The 23,907-nt window shown below is 38.9% G+C and overlaps 1 protein-coding gene across 6 annotated transcripts in view; it reads right to left on the reverse strand.

The window, feature by feature from the left end:
- SYNE2 (spectrin repeat containing nuclear envelope protein 2) overlaps positions 1-23,907 on the reverse strand; it is a 190,278-nt gene that overhangs the window by 144,295 nt on the left and 22,076 nt on the right. For all 6 annotated transcript variants that reach the window (XM_049828823.1, XM_049828819.1, XM_049828822.1 and 3 more), the window contains exons 3-25: positions 23,065-23,126; positions 21,988-22,083; positions 21,637-21,714; positions 21,452-21,544; positions 20,033-20,214; positions 18,166-18,362; positions 17,601-17,701; positions 16,726-16,827; positions 15,217-15,351; positions 14,173-14,337; positions 12,228-12,340; positions 11,374-11,530; positions 9,569-9,665; positions 9,224-9,411; positions 8,890-9,054; positions 7,401-7,574; positions 5,516-5,674; positions 5,068-5,241; positions 3,993-4,127; positions 3,680-3,835; positions 2,276-2,487; positions 1,921-1,996; positions 307-425 (exon numbers count right to left, since the gene is read on the reverse strand). In XM_049828823.1, coding sequence (XP_049684780.1) covers positions 307-425; positions 1,921-1,996; positions 2,276-2,487; positions 3,680-3,835; positions 3,993-4,127; positions 5,068-5,241; positions 5,516-5,674; positions 7,401-7,574; positions 8,890-9,054; positions 9,224-9,411; positions 9,569-9,665; positions 11,374-11,530; positions 12,228-12,340; positions 14,173-14,337; positions 15,217-15,351; positions 16,726-16,827; positions 17,601-17,701; positions 18,166-18,362; positions 20,033-20,214; positions 21,452-21,544; positions 21,637-21,714; positions 21,988-22,083; positions 23,065-23,126 — 3,136 coding nt within the window. The remainder of the gene's footprint in view (positions 1-306; positions 426-1,920; positions 1,997-2,275; positions 2,488-3,679; positions 3,836-3,992; positions 4,128-5,067; positions 5,242-5,515; positions 5,675-7,400; positions 7,575-8,889; positions 9,055-9,223; positions 9,412-9,568; positions 9,666-11,373; positions 11,531-12,227; positions 12,341-14,172; positions 14,338-15,216; positions 15,352-16,725; positions 16,828-17,600; positions 17,702-18,165; positions 18,363-20,032; positions 20,215-21,451; positions 21,545-21,636; positions 21,715-21,987; positions 22,084-23,064; positions 23,127-23,907) is intronic.

Raw genomic sequence — 23,907 nt, forward strand, 5'->3', positions numbered from 1 at the left:
TTTTATTTTGCAATATTTGAAGTTATTAGTAAGGCAGATAAAGATTTTTCTGGCCCAAGAAAAGAGCAGAAGAAAAAGTTTTATAGCTCTAAGTGTTCTTGCTACAAAATCCTAATGCTTGCGGCATTTAGCCACTATCATACTTCCTTATCAATTACAGAGCAATATTAAGTAAACTGTAGTATAACAAGAACAGAGTTCTGCATAGCAAAAGTGCACCCTGTGTTTGATACATTCACTTAATTTATGAATGTCTAGCACAGTATCATCTCTTAATATACATGCATTTTATCCTTTAAAAAGTACCTCTCTAATATAGTTGGTATGGTCAAATCACTGTCTTCATCAAATTTCTTTGCACAGCTTTCTCCATTGTGATGCTTAACATCTGGTTCCAAAACTATATCTGCAGCAGGTCTTGAGACCTAAGTAAAAATAAAAAAGGTAACAGTGACCTCTGCATCATGCTGTGTCAATACATAGTGAGGACTAACAGACATCTGTAAAGTCCTGAAAGAAGCAATTGCATCATGTGTTCCAAAGGAGGTAAGAGCTACCATTCATGAATACAAGACGTGTTTAAACTCAATCATGAACCAAAAGAGCAAATCTTGGAACACTTGCAGCCAGGTCATTCATTCCTTCCACAGATACTGGGTCTTTGGCAAGCACAATCCACTTGTGCAATTTTTTGCTGCAGCTCCATGGACATCCTTGGGCAATAGCCATAATAGTCAATTCTTACATATCTTCAAACTTTATGTAAATGCCATGGGTCCCTTCCTATAAGTTTGGAGGCTGTCTGGTGAGCTGTCTGCAGCCTTACTTGCATGAATGTTTATCCTAAATGAGACATCTTCTGTGGCATCCAAATGATGAAGCACAGTATCTTCTTTCTCTGAAATTATTTCTAAGATATGTGTGTTCTGGTTTTCCCTATATTTTTCTAAAGCAAATGCCTCCAACTCTTCACTATTTTTCCTCTCTATCCTCTGAAACTTGTTCAAATTACTGGGACACTATGGGGGATTTGTACTTGAACACCGCTTCAAACATGACTCTTCCATCTGAAAACCACTCTTTAGCAAAATATAATGCAAGGTTGGAGGCTCACATCTCCTTGGGTTGTCTAGTGCTGTTCCTTGCATGCTACTTTTTAATATTTACTTAGTCTATGTTCCCAAGTGCAATGGAGTTTTGACGCCTGACCAGAGTCCTGAGGTCCTACCACAACGTCCTGGTTTCAGCTGGGATAGAGTTAATTTTCTTTCTAGTAGTTGGTATAGTGTTATGTTTTGGGTTCAGTATGAGAAGAATGTTGATAACACACTGATGTTTTCAGTTGCTGCTAAGTCATGTTTAGTCTAAAGTCAAGGTTTTTTCAGCTTCTCATGCCCAGCCAGCAAGAAGGCTGGAGGGGGACAAGAAGTTGGGAGGGGACACAGCCAGGGCAGCTGACCCAAACTGGCCAAAGGGGTATTCCATACCATGTGACATCATGCCCAGTATATAAACTGGGGGGAGTTGGGCTTGGGGGGGATCACTGCTCGGGAACTGACTAGGCATCAGTTGGCGAGTGGTGAGCAATTGCATTGTGCATCACTTGTTCTGTGTATTCCAATCCTGTTATTATTATTATTGTCATTTTAGTATTGTTATTATTATCATTATTAATTTCTTCCTTTCTGTTCTGTTAAACTGTTCTTATCTCAACCCATGAGTTTTACTTTTTTTCCCCTGATTCTCTCTCCAATGCCACTGGGTGGCAGGGAGTGAGTGGCTGAGTGGTGCTTAGTTACTGGCTGGGGTTAAATCACAACACACAATCAGAACAGTAACAGAAATAATCAGGTTTTCCTTTTGGCAATGATCTTCCCCAGCCAGAGCACTGTTTTCTAACATTAAGTATGGACTTCTTACCTCCTGTACCAAAAGGATATCAATTTGTTGAGAAGAACTGGGCTCTTCTCCATTCTCAGAAGCAACAATGGAGCTCCTACAGTTTAAAAGAAATTTCAGCTTAAGAGCAAAATATGAAATATAAAGGGAAAAAAAGAAATCCTGGCTAATGATTAAAACCAGTGCTCCTGTGATGAAGGGTAATCAAACATTGTACTTGCTGGTTTATGAAACTTAATACTATATGTTTAAATGTACAGTTGCCAACAGCAATGTACATAGTAATGTACTTGGTAGTACATTTACATTACCACAAAATCTATCCATATATCTGATTTCTGTGAAGCTACAACACATCATGCACTCAGTCACCCACTCTATCTTAGATGGCTGTCCTCTTCCAGCATGAGACAGCAGGGCTGTGTAAGTATCTGCCACAATTGATTGAAGCTTTTCTAGCTTTTGTTCACAGTCTGCAGTCAGTGTCTGTATCCCTGGGACAGTTTCTTCTGATAGTTTTCCCAATATTTTAAGGTCTTCTAATGATTTGCTAAGTTCCCTCAGGCTGCCTTCATGAGAAAAAAAGGCCTAAACAAAGAAAAACAGTGTAATAAACTCATGTTAAATCATGAGGATATGCAATTATTCTCATACTTTTTTTCTATTTCTATTGTCTTCTCGGATGAGTGCACTTAAAGCGTAAGCTGTCAAACTAGGGGAGAAACATTTATTTTTCCCTCAATTCTTTTTCAAATATAGCCAGGAAAGAAATAAGGATTTCCGGCAACTTGTTCCTCAGCTGCATTCACAAGACTACACTGACTTGCTTGATTTTGAAATTCATTATGTTACTACAACTTTAGCTACTTTGGTCTCAAGTCCTCCTCGCACTGACATCAGATATACATGTCCCATTGACTACAGAAAAAGTAGAATTGGAAAATTTAAAAAAAAATATATCCCTCATCAATAATTATACTTTCTAGGGTGAATAAAAATCTAACAAAAATATGAGCAGAAGGAGAACACCTGAGAATGCTTATTTCTCTTTACTTTTGCATATGTAATATTTGCTGAACATGAACCCATGAGAAGCAAAGACTAAAACTCCACTGAATTCAGTGAAGACCAGAATTTCATCAGGAGAGCAATTTGTTACCATTTTAAGTGGTAAACTGGCAACATCAATGCATCTCAAAGAGGAGGATGAAGGAAAATACTAGAAGCAATGAAGTGTAAAACCCATTGCTTATGGAATATGTAAGATTCACCATGACTCACCCTGGCAATTGAAACATGAACATTTTATGTCTAACTCTGTGGTTAATTTATATACAGCACAAACACAGAGGTAAAGTGTGGCTATTGCACTGCGAAAAGATACTCGCACCTGCAGGCACCTAACACCATCTATGCAGCTGTAACAAATCAACGGAGCCACAGAACACATTTCTTGTTTTTTACACTTTGCACAGCTAAGTCTGTTTTAATGCTTCAAGGCTGTCTTACAAAAAAAAAAAAAAAAAAAAAAAAAGAAAAAGATACCACCCATATAACAAGGAGGTAATTCTAAAAGTCTGCAAGGAGGCTAATACCTGCAGTCAAAAAAGGTAAAGAAATAATTTGGGTGGTCTCTTTGTTCTGTGTTTGCATAACACCGAGAACGAGGGCTCTGCTCCACAAACACAGGCTACAATAATGTACCTAAAAAGGAGTAACAAGGACAGACAATGCATTCACCAAGAAAGGTAGGAGAGCAGAAAAGGAGTGTGGCAGGTACCTCATGTTCCTTGATGATCCCTTTGGTTTCATTCATACTTAGAAGTTTCTTCTCTTTGCCTAATTGCTTATTGATTTTTTTAAAAGTTGCATTAAATTTCTTTTTTTGCCTTTCTACTATGAGCTGGACACAGGATATAATTTCATGATGAACTGCCTGCAAAATTCAAAACGCATTATCCCTGTGAGATGGTGAGACGGTATTACAAAGCAAGTAAAAACCTCAGAACATATTGTGACAAAAAAAAACGTTTTTCAAAGATGTTAGGCCTAATGAGAACAGACAGTGGATTCTCCTTCTTATTTTATCTCACCTCCCATCTTTTACGAACATCTGTACTCTTTTCTTCCACTACCAGCTTTTCGCAATCAGATGAAATATTTTTCAGTTGTTCAGCTGCTTTCAAAAATTTGTCAAGAATTTTATTGTCCAGAGCATTAAAAGCTTCCTGCAAGAAAAGCATCATAATGAAAAATAAACAGAACAATGTAGCTTATTTATCTAACAAAATTATATCAGTAGCATACAAAAACCATGCATAAAACATGCATACATTGCATGTATAGGTTGTGATGGCCCTTGCATGGGCAAGTATGAGGGCATTCTCCACCCTTGCATACCTGCAAAAAGGTTGTGGACAATATCGGTATATGCTTTTTGGAGAAAAGCAGATGTTCTCGTAACTCCTCTTTTAGGGACAAATTTGGTACCAAAGAAGAAAGATTAAGGTCCCTGAACTTTGCATCATTTCTAGGGAATATACATGGCCATGTCCTATGCCTGTCAGCGGGTGAAATGTCTGCATCAGTGCAGACCCTGTGAGGCGGCCTGGAGTGAGGCTCTGCACTGCTCCCAGCACATGGCTACCCAGGACTTGCTGTGCAAGATAAGGCAACACAGGTTTTGGGCACTTCTATTTTTGATACCTCACTAAGGATCCCTTTAAGAGATCCAGATTTTAAGACTGCACACTTTCTTTACCAGTTAGCCACTAGAAAAAAAACAGGTGACTCAGTATTTATAATCACACTTTAAAAACCTGTCCCAGAATTCAGGCATGTGATTCTTGATGGGAATCTTAATTATTCATCAGGCAAAAAAAAAAGGCTGTAGTTCAGCACATGATGAGTTCTGATGGGATGATGGAGTAATTTAAGTTAAGACAGGGCACTGAATAAACTGCCATACAGATTTACATTTCTTCATTCAAGCTGTCTGCTCAGTTAATATATGCTAACAGTACTAAATCAAAAAGCTGAGAAAAGCATTAATAGCTACCCCCCACCCCCAAACATCCGATATTTTTCTCACTGTGGTACCTTAGCCTTTTAGATACTAAATAGCACTAAGAAATACTCAAATTAAGCTGGCTCGGAAAACAAACCCACCTCATATCTTGAAATACATTCTTCAGGACTTAATTTTTGACTGACAAGTTGCACAGCCTTTGAAATGGAGGCCTCAAGTTCTTTCTGGGATTCTTCAAAATTGAGCAAAGCCTCCTTCTCTGGGGGTCTCTTCTCAGATTTGGACAAGATGTTGTTCATGTCACCCATGACAGCCTTGGAAGAAAGAGACTCTTTTCAGAACATGCCTGAGTGTTAGTAATTACATAAAGCTATTGCTTCACAACATTTCACTTGAGTTTTTTGAGTTGGGATATTGATCTTTGAAATATTCTAGTTTTTGCCCTGGCACGAATCTGGGAGACTGATTCTAATAGTATAAACCATTTTTTATTTTCTGTTAATTAAAAGGAGTCTTCCTAATCACATAATGTTAAAATTAGAGATGTCTGTGTGTATTCAGTAAAATAACAATAAAAAAAAGGAGTACCTCTATTTTGTCTCTGGCTTCTTTAATTCGTGCCTGCAGCCCAGTGGTGTGAGAATGCTGTTGGGACACCTGACTTGAAACATTTTGCATCAGGGATTGCAATATCTCTTCTGCTGCCACTACTTGCTCTTGGCATGAGGTTCCCCTTGCAGCCAAGCTCTGGTTGAATGAAAAGCATTAGAAGCCTGTACAGTATCTATGTCTTTTTGTTTAAAGGAGCTGAATGAAAAAGCCAGCCTTGATCATGGATGGTCAATATTTGGTCAAGGAAAAATCTTGATATTCCAGTTATGGTTTGTGTATGGCACTGCAAAATCTCTGTGTAGAAAGAGGTCTGCTGCCATCCACAGGGGATTCTGATTGCTGAAACAGTCTTTCTGTCAATGTGATACCTCCCATGTCTTTGCCTCAGAGCCAATTAGAAGTATTTTTTAAACATGCTTTCCCATCCAAACAGTTTTCCGAATGAATGTACAAACCACACATTTGGATATGCATCGGCTGATCATGAAGTCATCCAAAAGTAAGCACACATCAAGGCTCAGATTTTCTTATGGTATTCAGTACTAAAAGGCAGGAAGCAGCCGCGTATTTTGCATGCAAGTGTAGTGTGCCCTATTTGAATATTTATCATGAAATGTTATTAGAGCTGTTTTGAACTATGAATATTCAACACATTTTCCTGTTTGAAGTTGTCAATTAGCATTCTTCTAATGATAATCAGTGCTTTATTCTGGATCGCAACCTATTGTACTGCAGGTAATAAGCGACCTGATCTCTTCTGCTCACAGACATGGACATACAATACCAGTCACATTTCTGGAGGCTGTTGTCTGTTGGTTTTAACAAAAATGTGCCACACTGCAAAATGAGGCTTATTTTATAAAACATATGCCCACAATTACAAAAGATTAATAGATTCTTTTCATAAGCTCACACTCCTAATTCTGTCAACTAAACATAGTGCAAGACGGTGCAAACCAAAACTAAACTAATTGTTGTTCATAATTACTGTAGGTGGATTTAATGTACCAGAGAAGATCTTTAATTTTGGCACTTAGACAAAGAGCACCAATGAAGCCTCCTTCTGGTGGTCACCTTCCTACCATTTATTATACTGGCCCCGTTGCAGAAATGTCAAAAGGCAACATAAGACAGTTCTTCAGCTTCTCCAGTGTAAAGCTTGGCATCTTTGTTCAGTCTCACCTTCACTGGCAGGTGAAGAAAATAAATCAGACTTTGTACTGAAGCTGCTGAATTATATACACATATTTCCACCTGCCACCTGCTGGAGGGGGGAAACAGTAAACTCTGGCAGAGAGACATGGGAAACAATAAGAAATTCATCAGTGCTCATTGGGGATATTTAGAGCAACTGTCTATAAGTTGAGATGGACAAATTACCCAGCATGCTGCTGAAAATACTTCAAGTATTCCAGTTTTTGACAGGTAAGCCCTGAATACAGCCAAGTTGTCCCAAACCCCCTCCCTGCACTGGAAGGTAGGTGGTAGAAAGCACTGTATGACCAGGGGAATTCTTAATTCAGCACCTTGCAAAGTTTTAGTCTGCTGCAAATGCTGTGCTGGACAGGGAGTGATTGATATCACTCAAGAGCAAGCTGCTGATCAGTAGCACCAGCAGCACTTCATTGGCACCTGCTTGTCAACTGGACACACTAATTCATTTATAGCTCATCTGGGAGCAAACCTGGGAAATAAAATCAAAACACTACCATTGCCTTGTCTTTTTACCAGTGTTACAGCACAAAAATCCACATTCATTTCTGCTTCACTGATGATGGCTCATTTTACCTAGGCAAGAATCTGTGCTGAAAGATGAGAATCAGATCAACTGGTATTTTAAGCAGTGTATTTCCATTTTCACCTGCAAATGTTCCTCCATATCAGGTTCCACAGGCCCCTCATGACTGATCTCACTAAGCAGGCGTCCAGTCTCTGTTGCCCAGCTGTCCACCCCTTCAAGGAGCTCTTCAATTTTTTCCAGGCTCCCCAGAAGCTCCCTGGTCTTCTCAGCAGCTTCTGTGCTCTCTTCACCAAGCTATAAACAAAGAGCAGGGTAAGATGTTCAACACCATCATTGATTCATGGGTCTCTCTACTACCTTCCTGCAACACACAGTCACCACTAGTTTACTTTCCAGCTTTTGCACCCAACAGGGATTGAAAGAGAAATAAATGCCAAACATATCGGTAAATAAACTACATGAGGCTCAGTTCTTCAACCCTGAGAGCAGGTGGGACAGCAAAATCTGTGCCCATATGGCCCGCTCCCTCCCTTATAAGCACACAGCCACAGCCACGCTACTATGGAGAATAACTCCTGGGCTGCAGGATCCCCCAGGCTACACCAGGGAATTGTCCAAGAGAACTATAGCTGGTGTTGGTCAAATCAAGACCAGGGAGCATGCTAACAGTTTAATGGTACTAGCAGTCACATGCCAGAGCTCAAGCATTTGTCCTTGCCTTTTTGTATAGAAAAATAAATATATTTATTATAGCCATACTGTCCAAAGCAATGCCAGAAAAATAATTTCTGAGTCCTTAAACTCTTGTAAGGGTGCAAGAGGTCCCTTTATCTCTGCTTTCTGAATGTATTTCCTAGAAGCATCTCTTACTAAGGGTTTTTCTAAGAAACTCTGGATTTTCCTCATGCTTGGGAACATGTTTCCTTTGATCTTCTTGCATTCTCACTAGGCTCATCTCCTACAAAAATGTTGTAATTTTTTGCCACCATTTATTGTCACAGCAGTACATTTAATAAATGTCAGTGAAATGCTCAACTTAGAAAATTAAGAGCTCTGATATTCCCAGGCAGAGTGAAAATGTCATTCTTGTGAAAGCTTTCTAGGAAATGTAATATATGTAGCATTAAGCAGGTTGTATAGGAATTTATAGCAGCCTAAAAACCTGTCAAGTGAGCTGGTGTAAAGTTGTACAACCCTAGAAATGTCTATGCAGCAATAATTGCTTTCTACTAGCTGAGGCAGAGATTATACAATTTAGCAAAGGCTCACAAGCTTTTAACAAATTGATTACCGCCATCTCTAAAACTGAACTAAGAGCTTTACTCTGCAATAAGATTTCCTTTTATAAGTGGTTTTAAAATTTCCATTTAAAAAACTGAACATTTTCCATTGTGTCATAAAGAGCATTTAACTGAGCCACAAAGACTTAAGAATGGGATGCCTCTAGGTATTCTCTGTTCCTCCTGTTTTAAAACTGGCAATATTGAGTTGACCAAAAGATTTATTAATCTCTGCTTAACAAGCTGATAAGTCTAGCAAGCTGATAAGTCTAGAAAATATGACTTTGAAAGCTGCATTGCAAAAGAGTCTTATGAAACTAGTAACTTACAAAGTGTGTCCTTTTGATGAACTTAGCCCATCTCCTGTTCAGTTTCTTCAGCTCTTTGGCAATATTTGAACCAACTTGCTCTTTGCTGACTTCGATGAGATAGTTTCCAGCTTCATTTAAGGAACCATGAACCGAATTCCACTTTGCGAGGATCTCAGCAGGGATCTAGACAGAGGCATTGAAATAATTTAAAGCAGAACCCTGCCAAAAGTTTATTTCCAAAATGAGGAACAGAAAAGCAACAACAACAACCACTGTCATGTATAATGCTTTCCTTCCAGAAGGCTTCCAAGTATCTCTGTCTGTCATTACAAAGAGAAATCCAACCACATACCTCTTTCGGATGCTCATTTCGTTTTTCTTCCAGCCACGTCTTTAGTAAGTGGATGTTTTCTGTGTAATTACTCCAGGAAGACAGGACTTTCTGTAGGGTGGTATTTACATTGGAAATATAGTCTCTGCACATAGAGATCTTTGACTCCACTGTCTTAAAAAGTCTGCTAATTTCCTGAGGATCTTCAGCTAGGACATCAGATAGCAAATATCATTATACATTTGGAAACAGAGAGGTTTGTTACATAGGAACATTTTACACAAAACATAAATGGGAATTAAAACTGGTGACAGTACATCAGTTCAAAACAGAGGTCTTCAAATCAGTTCATGTGCACAAACTTACCTAAGTCAGGATTGCTTATGTTTTTGTTTTTCAAATCTTCACAGATGTGAGTAGCAGTTTCTAGTTGCGTTTCAAGTCTCTTTTCTTCAATGAAATTCTGCCCAAAGTGAAAAGTAATTGGCATAGGTAACACTAACCCACATAAAACTAGGTAGGAAATGCAGCTTGGGATACATTTTTTTCAATACGAGCCTATAACCTGCAGGTTAAATGTAAACTGAGCAAAGCCCATCCAGCAACTCATCTGCACCGCTTAGCCTGAAACAGACCTGTTCTTTTTTCTGCTCATGCACAGAGTAATTTAAATGGGAATACTAACTCCTGAATGCCATTGCCTGAGTCACAGGCCTGCATGAGTCAGGACTGTTTATTTCAAAAAGTTAAGGCCCTAGGGCAATATTGAGAAATAGCATCTAGAACAAGTCAGGCAGAATTTAGTCACATTAAGTCAAAAGAGTGATGGAAGTGAAAGGTGTGTTCCCCTGCATGCACAGAAGTATCGACATGCCTAGTTCTTGCCACAGATAATCTAAGTTCTAAACTGGGGATAGAAAGGGTGAGACAGGAAGAAATGGGAGCAGAGGAGGAGACTTGTGCTTTGAACATTCACACAGGGAATGAGAGGGTTGATCCTCAGCCCCCCTCTGTCTGAGACGCATCTCACCCCACAGCTCCCCACTCCTACAAATGTCCTATCTAGCAGGCTACAAAACAACCTCTCCTGTTGCCATAACAAGCCTGGGCCACCAAGCCACCACTCAGCCAGGATTGCACATCATGGGACCAGAAGGAGAGCCAGTAACAAGCCTTAAACTTCTTGGGAAAGCTGTATATTCTATCAGCTTGAGAAAGACCATGAACTACAACTGTAGAAATAACATGATAGTAAGTATTTATGAAACTAACTGAATCAAGAAACTCAGCACAGATTAACTTTGTATGCCCATCTCATCACATGGTAAGGTTAGTAGTGCTCAGGAAAACTGATATTTTATACAACCTCTTATTGCATACTTCCACAGTTCTGATGCTGGTGAAATTCCCACTAATTTAACTTGGGATTTGCCAGTCTGAAAAGCTTCTGAGAAACAATTTAGAAACTCCACTACGATGGAATTCAGGGGGAGTCCCATTAACTGGAGATGGGGCAAAATTGATGGCATCAGCATTTTCATTTCTCTGCCTCTATTTTTGATGCATCTTTGGCAGTATTTGGGGTAGGGTAAATCCACCCCCTCCCATAGGCCTACACGTGGCATCGTTTTAATAACTTGAGCCCAGAAGCTGAGCTAAGCACAAAATATAACAAAGCACAACAATTCATATTCACTGCAAAGTGTAAGGAGGTAAGGAAGCTGGAAAAGGAAGAGGCAACAGCAAAAGGCAGTATTAGCCAGCACTGTGGGTAATGGTTGTTTTTGAAGATAGCAACTACTGAACTACCCCAGAAAGGTTTGAGTTAAGGAAGAGCTACTACTGCTGGCCCTATAAATAGTCTAGAAAGAAAGAAATCTTCCCAATAAAGAATATAAAAGGGCAGAGAAAAAATTACAAACAGTCACAGCTCATTTTGTTTCTCCAAACTGAAGAAAGAACTCTCATTCAGAGGAAAATGGGAAGACATGGAGGAAGCTTCTATGGTAGTCTACCTGTCCTTCTTTGCATAAATCCCAGATCTCACAAGTCTACCGTGCTTCTACCAACTACCGTAGTATCTTCAGGTAAGGACAGACACAAGCTTGAATCAAAAAGAGGTGGGGAAGAACAATTATTGTCAGGGTGTGATACATATATTTTAAACTTACATTCCAATTTTCCAGCAGTGATTCCACAGACTCTTTTGTCCCATATTTAATGTCCCAGATATTTAGCTTTAACATCACCTCATTGGCAATAGCTGAGCACAGTCCATAGTGGTATTCGAGAAAGGTGTTGGAGTTTGTGAAATGAATATTGCTGAATCTGCAAACAGTGAAATGTTCCAAAAGTTGACTCAAAATTATTGGATACAGGAAACGTTAATGTATAATGTTTTTAGCCTAAAAACTCAGAATTACATTTATGTAAACATTATTTTGTTATGACAGGCATAAAATTTTAAGATAACAACAGTTCTTTTTTTTAAGTAGCAACAATTTTGAGTCAATATTGACTGCTCAATTTATGAAAAACCTTAAATTCCCAGAAAAGGGGTATCTGCCATCTGTATGTCAAAGGATCTCAGGTTACAGACACAATTCACTGGTCATTTTTTAAAATATCCTCCAACAATTTATGGGGTTTGCACAACCTGTAGATCTCAGTGATTTTAAAAGGTGGAAATTAAAAACTAGAGAATCCACATCCCCAGAGAAATTTTTACATTCAAAATATTGTTTCCTACCCCTAGTGGGTGCTTCCTATCCACACTAGCAAAGGGCATCTGAAAAGTTCCTGTTAATGAGCTCCACTTTCTAGACATAATTAGACATTCACTGGACCAATGAGTGAACCTGCCTGCTCCACATGACAGTCAATCTGTGCTTAGGTGTAAAATACTCTTTTTCTGCAAGGCACAGATAAATTATGTGCTTTGTTCAGAATAGCAGAGCAAGTCAACGGCAGAGCTAGAATACAACATAGTCCATAGTCAAAGTAGAGGGAATTTGAGGATCACAACCTTCTTTTCATTTCCTCTAACTTTTCAGGAAAGACTAGTGGCATATTCTTCTCATCTTCATTCTTAAATGATTGAAGGGTGTCCAAATGAGAATCAAAACAATCCATCAAGCCCTGGGGAGAAAAAGACATACTAAGCCATTCATTTTAATTCTAGAATATTTCATCTGGGAATCTGCAAGTCACCTGCCATTAGGGTGAGAGCTATTAAGAACTAGTCAGCACAAGACAACCTTCCAGTGCCTCTACACCTTAAAGAGCAATGAAAGTATTTATCTCATCATCTTCTAAAGTGCATATTTAGTGTAGTACTACCTGATTTCTCTTATCACTGTGCATCTAATTAAATATAAGGAACATGAATCTACACTACCCATGCTATTTTTCTTCTGTACTTTCACTATCACCTTTAGGACAAAGTGTCAGTGTAACAGTTTCAGGATATTAAGTTGCTCTTTGCTATGTTAGCAAAGACTGACAGCAAAACCTGTTGAATAAATCTATTATGTCAAACTTGCTTAATACTTCATTTGACTGCTCAATAAATTTCCATCTAACACCAAGCTGATATCACATTAACCCTCTGATGGCCAGTGTCACATGACTGGGGAATATTTTACAGGCATAAAATGCATTGCACAGAATATAAGCATAAGTGGCATATAAATAAATATGCTAAAAGTTCATTTCTATGTAATAAAACCTGCCACAGACCATGTTAATGGAAACGGCTAAATCCTGGGGCAGCCCTCAACCCCAAAAATACTGCACAGATTTTAAACACTTGATTTTGTAACCTTAATATTATTCCAGTCAGACAGTTATGAGCATTGGTAGGTAATTTCCTAGATCTTACGAGAAAGTAAAATTTCCATTGTAAGGCACCACCTTGGCAACAAGATCCCTACATGAGACATACTAAAAGGACTGACTAGAGAAAGGAGGGGGAAAAAATTTCTCAACAGAATAACTTCCCATCAGGAAAGATGGATTTGACAGAAATTAAGTATCTTGGGTTTCTTCTTCCTAAGGAACTTAATGATTTTATCTACATGTTCAACAGGAAGAAAGAAACCCCTAAACCAACAGCATCTCTCCCTTTGTCTCATTCTTAGAAATGCTTTAACTACTTAGGCTGGACAACAAAAATCATAGACCAAATGGCTAAAGTCTGGCAAAGTTATTATCAGTTAAAAAGCCACCTTTCATATCAGGAGCTGACAAGCAACAGTACAAAAAAGTGGTGTTACCAAGCCACTCACAAGAACCTTTATTTCCCATTCTTTCAAATTCTCTTTAAGGACATGTCACAATAACATCCAACTTCCTTCCCCCTTGTTCATAAAAAAAACAAGTACAGCATTATGATGATCAACCAGGCATCAACACATCTACTCTTTTCAAAGTTTTCAAACTCAAAAGGACGTTTAAACTATTATCAGTGTAAATGTTTTAAGATCAGAATAAATAACTTCTATAGTATGGAGGTATGAAAATACCTCCCATGCTTTAAATGGCATTACAGAGTGATTCAGCAAATATTTAACTTTAAACACACAAACTTTGTGAGCTCACTGGAATGTAACCCTGAGCACAAGTGCTTTTCTGAATAGATATGCATTATGCATAGATTTAATGATAAGAATGCAATTACCCTATGTTATTACTTAACAAACAAACAAGTTGCAGGAACCACATAAAAAGAATACCAAAATTTACTCATTCAGAGAGTACTCAAATTTAATCTCACCCCAGTGAAGTCAGAAACCTTCCTTATAGACCCATGCAGTTAATTTCATCATTGTTCAAAGGTATGTTCAGAAGAGCTTTTCATCTTCAGAAAATAAACACATCCACACCACTTCCCAAAATGTCAAATAGCAATTCCATAACAAGTGCTTTGCTAGGTCAGACTGAAGCAGAATGTTCCTCTGTGATCAGCATACCTTAAATATTATAATTATTTCTCTGAAGACAAACATTGCTTTAAACGGGTCCTGCAAATCAGGCAAATCTTCTGACTGCAGATGTTCTACCTCCTGAAGCCAAGCCTCAATGTTATTCAGGGGGGAGGGCAACATCTGGTCCAGCTTTGCTTTCCATTCATTAATCTTAAAAAGGAAAACAAGTGATTAAATTTCTCACCATTATTTTCTTCCCCATCCCCAAGATACTGATATAAGCTCCATAAGCTGATGCTCTAGACATAACAGAAAAAACCCCACCTACCACTGTTCAGAAAAGGAGCTTCCAGTGAAGTCAGCTGCAAACCAGCTATGTTTACCTGAGGCCGAGGTTTGCTCCCCAGGCTGTAATCTCTGTAACACTACAGAGAATTTGGCAGTCACTATCCTTGGCTGGTAACCATGTCAAGGCCCAGCAACAGGGAAATTTATAGTAAACTAGTTCCAAAATAGAGGGCAAACAGGGATGCTCTGGACAACTTTCCATCATGGGGCTGACAGGGGAACATATCTTCCATAAAGAGCAATTACCAGTGAGGCCCAATACATCCCCTTGTGGCAGAGGGAGATGACACAGTCAACCTCATTGCAAAGCACTGACCAACCAGATCCCACTATATCACTATCCGTGCCATGGGAAAGAATATATTAACATACTTTTCCCAGCTGCATCATTATCTGAGCCATAATTATGTCCCAAAAGAACCTTTTAAGCACAAATAGGCCAAAAACTTTGATCAGAAGAGTGCTCAAAGATAATCAGATGCACACCATTTTTCACAGACATCTCACAGTCCTGAAGCTCAGGAGGCAGAAGGGTAATGCACAGTCACCTTCTGCCTCCTCTTGAGCACTATATGCCACTCAGTTTGTCTGGACTTCAGGTTCAGGGTCAATACCTCTTTTATCAATCCAAATAAAGTATCACCTCCCCTCTTTTCCCTGCATAAGTTCCTGGTGTAGACTTAGGCTTTTTCATCAAACACACTCACACTGGTAACGAGGTGAGCTAGAAATGCCTCTGACCTGAGAGATCAGTTTATCCCACTCTTCTCTCATCTGCTGCTGGCTTTCTCTCAGCCTAGCTTCACTTCTTGATGACAACACAGGCAGAAAGGGGGTTTTTTCTTGGTTAAATGCTTCCATAAATGACATCATTTCCTAAGGATAAAAAGGAAGAGTAATTCATAGAAGACTTCAAATGGAAGCTCATGGAGCCAAGTACTGCCTGCCTTTTAACACATTGGTATGACTTCCATTAACTTCAAAGGGTGTGATACACAGAAATGCAACATAGCAGCAAAGAGGCATACTTGTCTCCAGGCAGTATTTGGGTCTGAAATTATAGGTGCCATTCACTAGCAAAATCTGTATTTAATATAATGTCAATGCAGTCAGGTCATGGTTCTCCCCTCCCACCAAGAGAAAGGGAAAAATCCTCCCCTCACAGTCCCCTATGGGCCATTTTATTACAAACTGGCTACAATATAAACCAAAGGAAATTTTACTTCAGCAAAATCTATAGCCAACATTTCAACTATTCCTTTACCACATCAGTTGGGTAAAACCTACTGTTATTATTATCACAGATATGGTGAAGGTAATGCTGTAAGGGGCCTGTGTGCTTGAATTTTGTCCAAATCTTCAACTATGTTGATTAATTAAAAGACACTACTTTACTGTCTCCAAAAAAACCTTGCTCTGCTCAGAAACCAAGCAGCATATATCTTTTTCCTAACAGAAAGAATTTTATCCTACCCTTCCCTCAATCATATGAGGGCATTTACCAAATTCACTGTTAGATTTCCAGCTCTTGTTTAAAAGTTTATTTAATGCTTCAGTTTAGGTGATAAAGATGAAAAATATTAAAAATATTCCCAGAAACATAGCTTTTTTCTGCAGAAGCAGTTTGTGCTGATTTTGGCTGGGATAGAATTAATTTTCTTCATAGTAGCTAGTGTGGGGCTATGTTTTGTATTTTTGCTGAAAACAGTCTTGATAATACAGAGACGTTTTCATTACTGCTGAGCAGTGCTTACACAGAGACAAGGTCTTTTCTGCTTCCCACCCCACCAGCAAGTAGGCTGGGGGTGAAGAAGAAGTTGGGAGGGGACACAGCTGAGACAGCTGACCCCAGCTGACCAAGGAGATATTCAAGATATTCCAAACCATATGACGTCATGCTCTGCATATAAAGCTTTGGGAAGAAGAAGGAAGGGGGAGGTGTTTGGAGTTAGGGTGATTGTCTTCCCAAGTAACCATTAGGTGTGATGGAGCCCTGCTCTCCTGGAGATGGCTGAACACCTGTCTGCCCATGGGAAGTGCCAAATGAATTCCTTGCTTTGCTTTGCTTGTGCGCACAGCTTTTGCTTTGACTATTAAACTGTCTTCATCTCAACCCACGAGTTTTCTCGCTTTTACTCTTCTGATTCTCTCCCCCATCCCACTGAGGGGGGAGTGAGTAAGCGGCTGTGTGGTGCTTAGTTGCTGGCTGGGGTTAAACCACAACACAGTTAAATATGAAATGCAACTTACTTTGTACTTCTGGTAATATGCTTCATTCTCTGTGTCGATCAGCAACTTTGCTAACTTCTCCTCCTGTGCAGCCAACCAGCTCATGGTGTCTCTTACTTTTTCCTGGTAATTAGAGCAGAAAATTTCATTTTTCTATTTTGCAAGCCTTGTTTTTAATCTACATTGTGCCGTAAAACAACACACATTGAGCATATGATAAGCCCAGTTCAAAGCTATTGAAAAACAAATAGTAATTCCTGGGGATGCTAATAAATTTTGGGTCAGGCACTATTATAGATCAAGGCCAAAGTTTTAAACCTGGCACCTGGATATATGAAGGCATTTTAAAAGAAGAGCCTGACTGCAGTCCTACTGAAAGGAGATTATCAGTATGGACATATGTGAATAACCAATTACTACATAAACTCTCATAGGAGGATATAGAGAATAGAAAACTCGGTTTTCCAACCAGTGTGATCTGTGAGTGACAGCTTCTATCCACTTTACATGTGAGCTACTAAGTTTAAAGCTACTTGTTCTGCACATTTGCAAGTCTGTCTGCTTCTACCCCAATATTTACATACAGACTTCAGAGCACACATGAAGACAACCAGGCTTGAAAATGTCCTCTGTAATAGTTAAAATGAAAAAACAAGACAACCTCCACAGCAATTCTAGCTGCATCATCAAAAACCTGTCACCTTGAGTCTTGACTACCACACAGGAGCATCAGAAGGTTCAAGCCAATTCAGTCCTGCCAGTAGCTGAATCAGAGGATCTACTGTCTAACTGTTACTGGGTCAGGTTATAAACTGGGCAAAGAAAGTACTGATATTCTTGATATCCATGATGTACATTCATTTAAAAATGCCCCAGTGATAAACCACATGACATACCTGCATGTCTTCTTCAGACTCACGCGAATTCCTGGAGTATTGCAAAAACTGAGCCACATAAGTCATGATTGATTTTTCATCTGGATTCATAATGTCAACATCTACAAGAGCCAATACACCATTTACATAATTATGCAGCCTTCTAGGCCTGATCACATAATTACATGCTATACTGCAGTTATTAAAACACATTACCATAAACATGTTTATTTTGCAGCAGCTCAGTTAACATACCATTGACAGAAATTAATATGTAATGAACCCTTTTTTCCTTGGGAATATTTTAATATAACATGATTAACTAATGAAAAAGTTTCTCCCATGAACAGGAAAGCTTCATATCCTTTCTTCTGCATATTGTTTCTGCATTTGCTGCCAATTCAAACTAAGTACAGTTGGTGTTATCAAATAAAGAACCTCAGGTTTGAGCATTACAGTAAAGATCAATGTTCCACTTCAAACTTAAGCACAGTCTTACTTTTTCCTGTATTCCAAATCAACACATATAGGATTATATTAATCTCACTCCTGATAACAAAGATTAAAAAAAAAACAGGTCATTTACCTTCAGGTTCAAGAAGCCGTGGAATATTCAGCTCCAGTTCTGCAATTCTGAAAGCCTCTTTCAGGTTTTCTTTATTGCTTCTAGCTTTTGCCTTCTCCAAATCAACTAGACCTGGTCGTAAGGTTTGGATGATGGCTAAAAAAGGCAGTCCGCTTCGCCAGCTTGACTTGAAATCAGTCACATTGATAGAGCCGTGCCTATCCCAAAAATTATTAGAAACAAAAAGTTATAGCCTGTTTCCTCAGATGTCCTAAGTACAAATTTAGAAACAGAATACAAATTCAGTAAAATGGGAGTATGAACCAAATCCAAGGAGTTATAGAGAACCTTGCCAACTTCTGCAGAAGTTGGGTCAGACAATAATAATTCGGCTAGTACTACCAATTGCTACATTTATGTATTTTTTATACTATATTTGCAAAATGACTTAATATTCTTATCTCATGATGCATTCTGAAGATAAAGCCTTGCTGATCCAATATCCTTTCTGAACATCAGCTTTGTGCTCAATAGCTATGTATTCTATGGGATGGAAAAACAACAAGCGAAGCACTGAAGAACCTGTAGCTATTTGTCTGTAAGGGCACCAAGTATTGGAATCACCTCTGGCATTTTAGAAAATCCAGACCTTAAAAGTGATCTATTATTGCAGGAAAAATACTTTTTCTCTTATTTAGCTTAGTGCCTTTAAAACATCTTCCATAAAGCAGTGCCTGGACAGTGCCGTGAGGTGCTCAGCTCTGCAAGCCACAGTGAATTCTGGGACAACTTTCCAGAAACAGCCTGTATATTATGAGTATGTAACAGCATGGAAAAGATGTGGGGTTTCAGGTGATCAAATTTAGTTACAAAACAATGAGCCAGGACTTACAAGATTTGTTCTTTTACCAAAAACTATAGGATTCACTGATAACAAAATCATTCAACTTAATCACAGTTCAGAAAGCATGCTACAAAACAGAGAGCAATATTGCTGAAGAAATAAAACAAGCAAAAGAGGAAGATTAAATGGACAGAGAGCTGTTTTTTATATGACAATCACTCTTGTCCTGATAAAACACAGCTAAAAGGGAAGCTTCAGTGCCTTGAAAACATTCTCCCAGCAGAAAGTGTCTGATGTGCTGATGAAGGCCTTTATCTCCCACTAACAACATAGAATATTAGTAGGATGTTATTAGAACATACAGCAACCAAAGAGCCGGAGAGAAAGGGCTGACATTATTGTAAAACATATTTGAAACATCCTGGAGTGAAGCAGGAGCCCTTGAAGAAAATGTAAAGCCTGCCCCTTACAAGAAATATCTGTATCTGCTCTAGATTGTGCACCGTTAATACTCCCACTGAAATCAACAGAGCTGCCTGTACATCGAGCATAAGGAAATACCTTGTTAGAATTGGGGACTAGGATCTCTAGGACTAGGGTCCTTCTTGGGGATCATGCAGTGTTTTGACAGAAAAACATAAGATATGGGAATCCTAGAAATCCTACGTATTCCATTTAAAAAAAATAAAAAAATTACTGAAACATTGTTAACCAGTGCCAATCATGCAGATTAAAACTAGCAAATCATGTAAACATTCCACTACACTTACCACACAGAAGCCCCTAAAACAGACAAGTCAAACAACTCAATTTACATTGTGGTATTTTATTAGTAGGATTAGCTTCGCTTTATTAAAGGGCTCATGTCAAAACAGCTAGGGCCTGACTGATGCTAAAAGAACTGGTAACAACATCTGAAATCTAAAGGATTTTCTGCTAAGCTGTCACTAAGTTAAAAAAACAGGGGAAAATATCACCACATTTAGAGGAAAGCAGTAAATACAACATGTAACATACTATTTATAAGTCATGGATGGAACTTACAGTGAACACTGTTCTTTTGCCCATAACAAAAGAGCCTTTGTAGCAGAGATCTTCCACCGTTCCTTAATTTTAGCACTTTTTTTAACTGATCGGCTTGCCTTTGGAGAGGAGTCAACAGCACTTGAACAATCAAGTGAAGGCTGATTGTAAGTACAAGCAAGTGTCTGGGCAAGTTCTTCAATCTATCAGAGATGATAGGAGAGTTAATCAGGCTTCAGTGAAAAATTACCAAGACATCAATAGGAGAAAACCACAGAGAATTAGAAAGGACTCAGTCACAGATGTAATAGTAGTTCCCTTTCCCAGAGATCAGACCAGGATTTTTTTATCTGTTCACTCTGAACTATTTCATACTGAATTCCCATCTTTAGGTGATTTTTTGGCAGAAAATATTTATCCAAAGACTTCCATGTTATACTGTGGGTACCAGCAATGGCATCAAGGGACCTTCTCACTCAATGTGCTTTTTTATTCCTCCTACCAGCGAAAGCAGCCCACGGCAGCTGTGTTTTCTGCTGTCAACAGTGTCATGTATTAGGCATTAGTTTTCCAGCTCACTCAGGGTGCAGGAAAACCTACTCAGTAGACCTCAGAGATCTACATTTGGTCAGAGAAGTTTGGTTTAGGTAAAAAGATAATGCATAGGCTATGTGGAGCACGAGAATCTTCAGGACCAAAGAACCTTTACCATGAAAAATGTGGGTTACAATACCGTTAAATAACTTTGCTTCTTTGTGCTCTCCTGAGCCCCAGTCAGCAGTTCACCCCCAGTGCACCTATGTTAATTAACTGCTAGGCTCTTACTAGAAGACAGTTTGGTTCCATCATCCTCTACTGTCCTACAATATGATTAAAGCAAGGCCCTGTGCTTTCAAACCTCCCCACAACCTCATGCCATGCAAGATGCATGCTCAGTATCTTGTATAAAAAAATCACTGTGACAGCCTTCATGTTATTTCAAGCACCTGGTACTGAAAAAAATAATAGCAAGAATTACACATTGTGAGCACAGCCAACACTGAAGAGGGGGGCTGCCTCTGAGGGAGATGGATATGGGCCACTTTACACTATTTGCTCTATTTGGAGCTTAATCATTACAGGCCTTAGACAGATAGGCAAAGTTTAGCCTATTTTTTAACTAGTTATTCTAAAAAAAATCTCAATATCTTTCCTTCCTACCATTTGTAGCTAGATACCTTTCATCAGGCTGTAATGCCATCATTGCACTGGTGAGGTGAAGCAGCTCAGAGACATAGGAAAGATGCACTGGTGCATCTCCTCCATGAGCCGTCACTTCCAGAGGTCAGAAAATAATCTTCTGCTTTGTACTAATTCATCTCATTTGGCAACCACATAAGTCAACATATTTTTCTGCTTTTCCTCTCTACTAAAACTCTCTTACATCGCTGAAATACTTACATGAAAATGAAATATAATTGTCCAAATTAGGCCAAGCACAATGGAAGGTTTTCCTTCAATAATGTCAGCAACATGAATATTTATGAGCTTGAGCTAGGGGGAAAAAAAAAAGGATCATTGTTAACAAAGAAAATGTTCCACCAGCTAAACTGGCTTTAGCTGTGAATTTTGAAGTTAATACTCACTGATCTGCTCTTTAAAAATGTCAAAGCTTTTTCTATGTTACTTCTGCACTGGAAGGTATTAAATCCTTTTTCCCGTGGCTGTGAAGCAAAAAGAACAGGTTAGTTGCATCCTCAGTTGTAAAAATTAATTTTATTTTATATTTTGATTAGGGAAGTCCTGCAAAGAATCACAAATTACTTTGGATCAGCTTATTTCAGTGTGTTTCAGTGTCAGTGGTGTAAGAATAAGTTACTTGCAAATAGCTCTATAACTCCAGAGGGATCATTCATACGGTTACAATTAAGAATATTCAGAAATCTGTCCTAGATTTGATGAAGGATTGAGGTAATATTTTTATTACTCTGTCTTACCAGATGTTGACCTGAAAGCACTTCCAACAGATCCAAAAGCAAATGCCCTTGCCGTATGTCTGTATACAGGTCTGAGATAACAGAAGGAGGTGTACGCTGCAAAACAAATTTCAATGCTTGTCACACCATCTTTTGTCATTTTGAATTCAACACACTACAGAACATCACAGGTTAGTCTGTTGTTAAAAAAATGTTTAGCATCCTTTATTTTTTCAATAAGCTGAAATAGAAAACCTGCATCTAATCAGCCATATCCTCTTGCTTCTGAACCACTGTTATGTTTGTCTCTTATTCCTGCTTGCCCTCCTTCTGTGTTTTATAAGGGTTATTTTAGCCCTCATTTTCAAGTTTTTATACTTTTCAAGGAGGTATGTGGCAAAAGACCCCAAAGCTTTGAAAAAGGGAAAGAAAAGCAGTTAATTCCTATTTTGACTTCTTAATCAATGTACCCCAAGTACAAATTTGACTATAGGGCTAAATAACTAAATCCTCACTCCACTCTTTTCACCCACTTGTGGACAACACAAACTCACCACAAGCTCAGCAGCTTCTGCCCAGGGAGGGACCAAAACAGGATATTTTTTTTAACCTGAGCAAGTCAGAGCCCCAGCACATGCTGCATGAGCTGCTTTGTGAAAGCTTAAAGAGCACCTACACTAACTACTATGTTGTTTGTCTTAATACTTACCAGTCACTCAGGTCATCCCATTAAACTCATGTTCTTGGATTGCATAATAGAATGCTACTTACCTAAACACAGTAAAACTAATCATAAATACAGAACCTCATAAAACCCTCAGGCGTGTGCCACAATCCAGCACAAGTGTGTTTCACCACATCAGCAAGAAAGATACTGTCTTCTACTTACAAACCATTTCTTACAAACATCCTTGGACAATCACCAATACAATGCTCTTGCACCTACTAAACAAATGCTCTCCAGGGGCTACTTTTTTTCTGGCCAGTGCCTGAAAATCTGATATTAATTTTGTTTATTCCTAAAAATTTAATCTCCATACAGCACGTCCCAATCAAAAAGGCAAAAGGCATGTCTTTCCTGAAGAAACCCCTTCTTACCTTTGCCAATATTGAATTTATCCAGCTAGTGAAGGTTTTCTTCTGTGTACACTCTCGCTGCACTGGGGGAAAAAAAAGAAAAAAAAATGTTTAATGGAAAAAATGATCTGGTTTTATTTCTTTTTCTCAAAAAGATACATGGCATCCATCTCAAACCTAACGTCCATTCTTCCAGATATTAAGTTACTATTTAACATTAGTTTTTCTCAACTTTTCTTTTAAAGCTGATATTTTCTTGCTTGCAGAGATGATACTGCAAGGACCTCTACAATCATCAAGCATACTTCTATTGGATGCAGTAAACAGCAACTAAGGAAGCTTTTCTCAAAAGCTTAGCAAATGCAAACAGCAGTGTGAACACATCACACATCATTCTACAGAGCAATACATCTAGAATAACTCCATCTATTCCTAAATGTTCCTTGAAAGACTCAGGGCCATGGTCAGTACAAGATCCATCTTGAAATTGGGAAAAGCCATGCATGGAGTTGGGTGATGAGACCAGGATGGAGGCTGGGGCTAAGTGATAAATGCAAATGTGTAGGTGAAGCCACACAACAGGATGTCTTGGGTAACTGAAGGGCTGGGGAGAGTTATTAGGCTCTCATTGGGGAATATACCCTCTAACAGCATCCTTTTCAGTGCTGGGCCCCCCCTGGGGTATGCAGACCGTTAATCTGGCCAAAAAGGGGCACACGGGGTCTTAAAATAGGAGGGAAGAAGAAGGAAGTGCTTGAACTCATGCTCCAGTAAAAAACAGTGAAATGAGACTCAAAGCGTGACCCAGTCACACTGAGATCCAGCTCTTCACCCAGGTCCTTCAGGCTGGTACGCAGTGATAAA

This window comes from Accipiter gentilis, chromosome 25 (genome assembly GCF_929443795.1).
Source record: "Accipiter gentilis chromosome 25, bAccGen1.1, whole genome shotgun sequence".
Taxonomy (NCBI): domain Eukaryota; kingdom Metazoa; phylum Chordata; class Aves; order Accipitriformes; family Accipitridae; genus Astur; species Astur gentilis.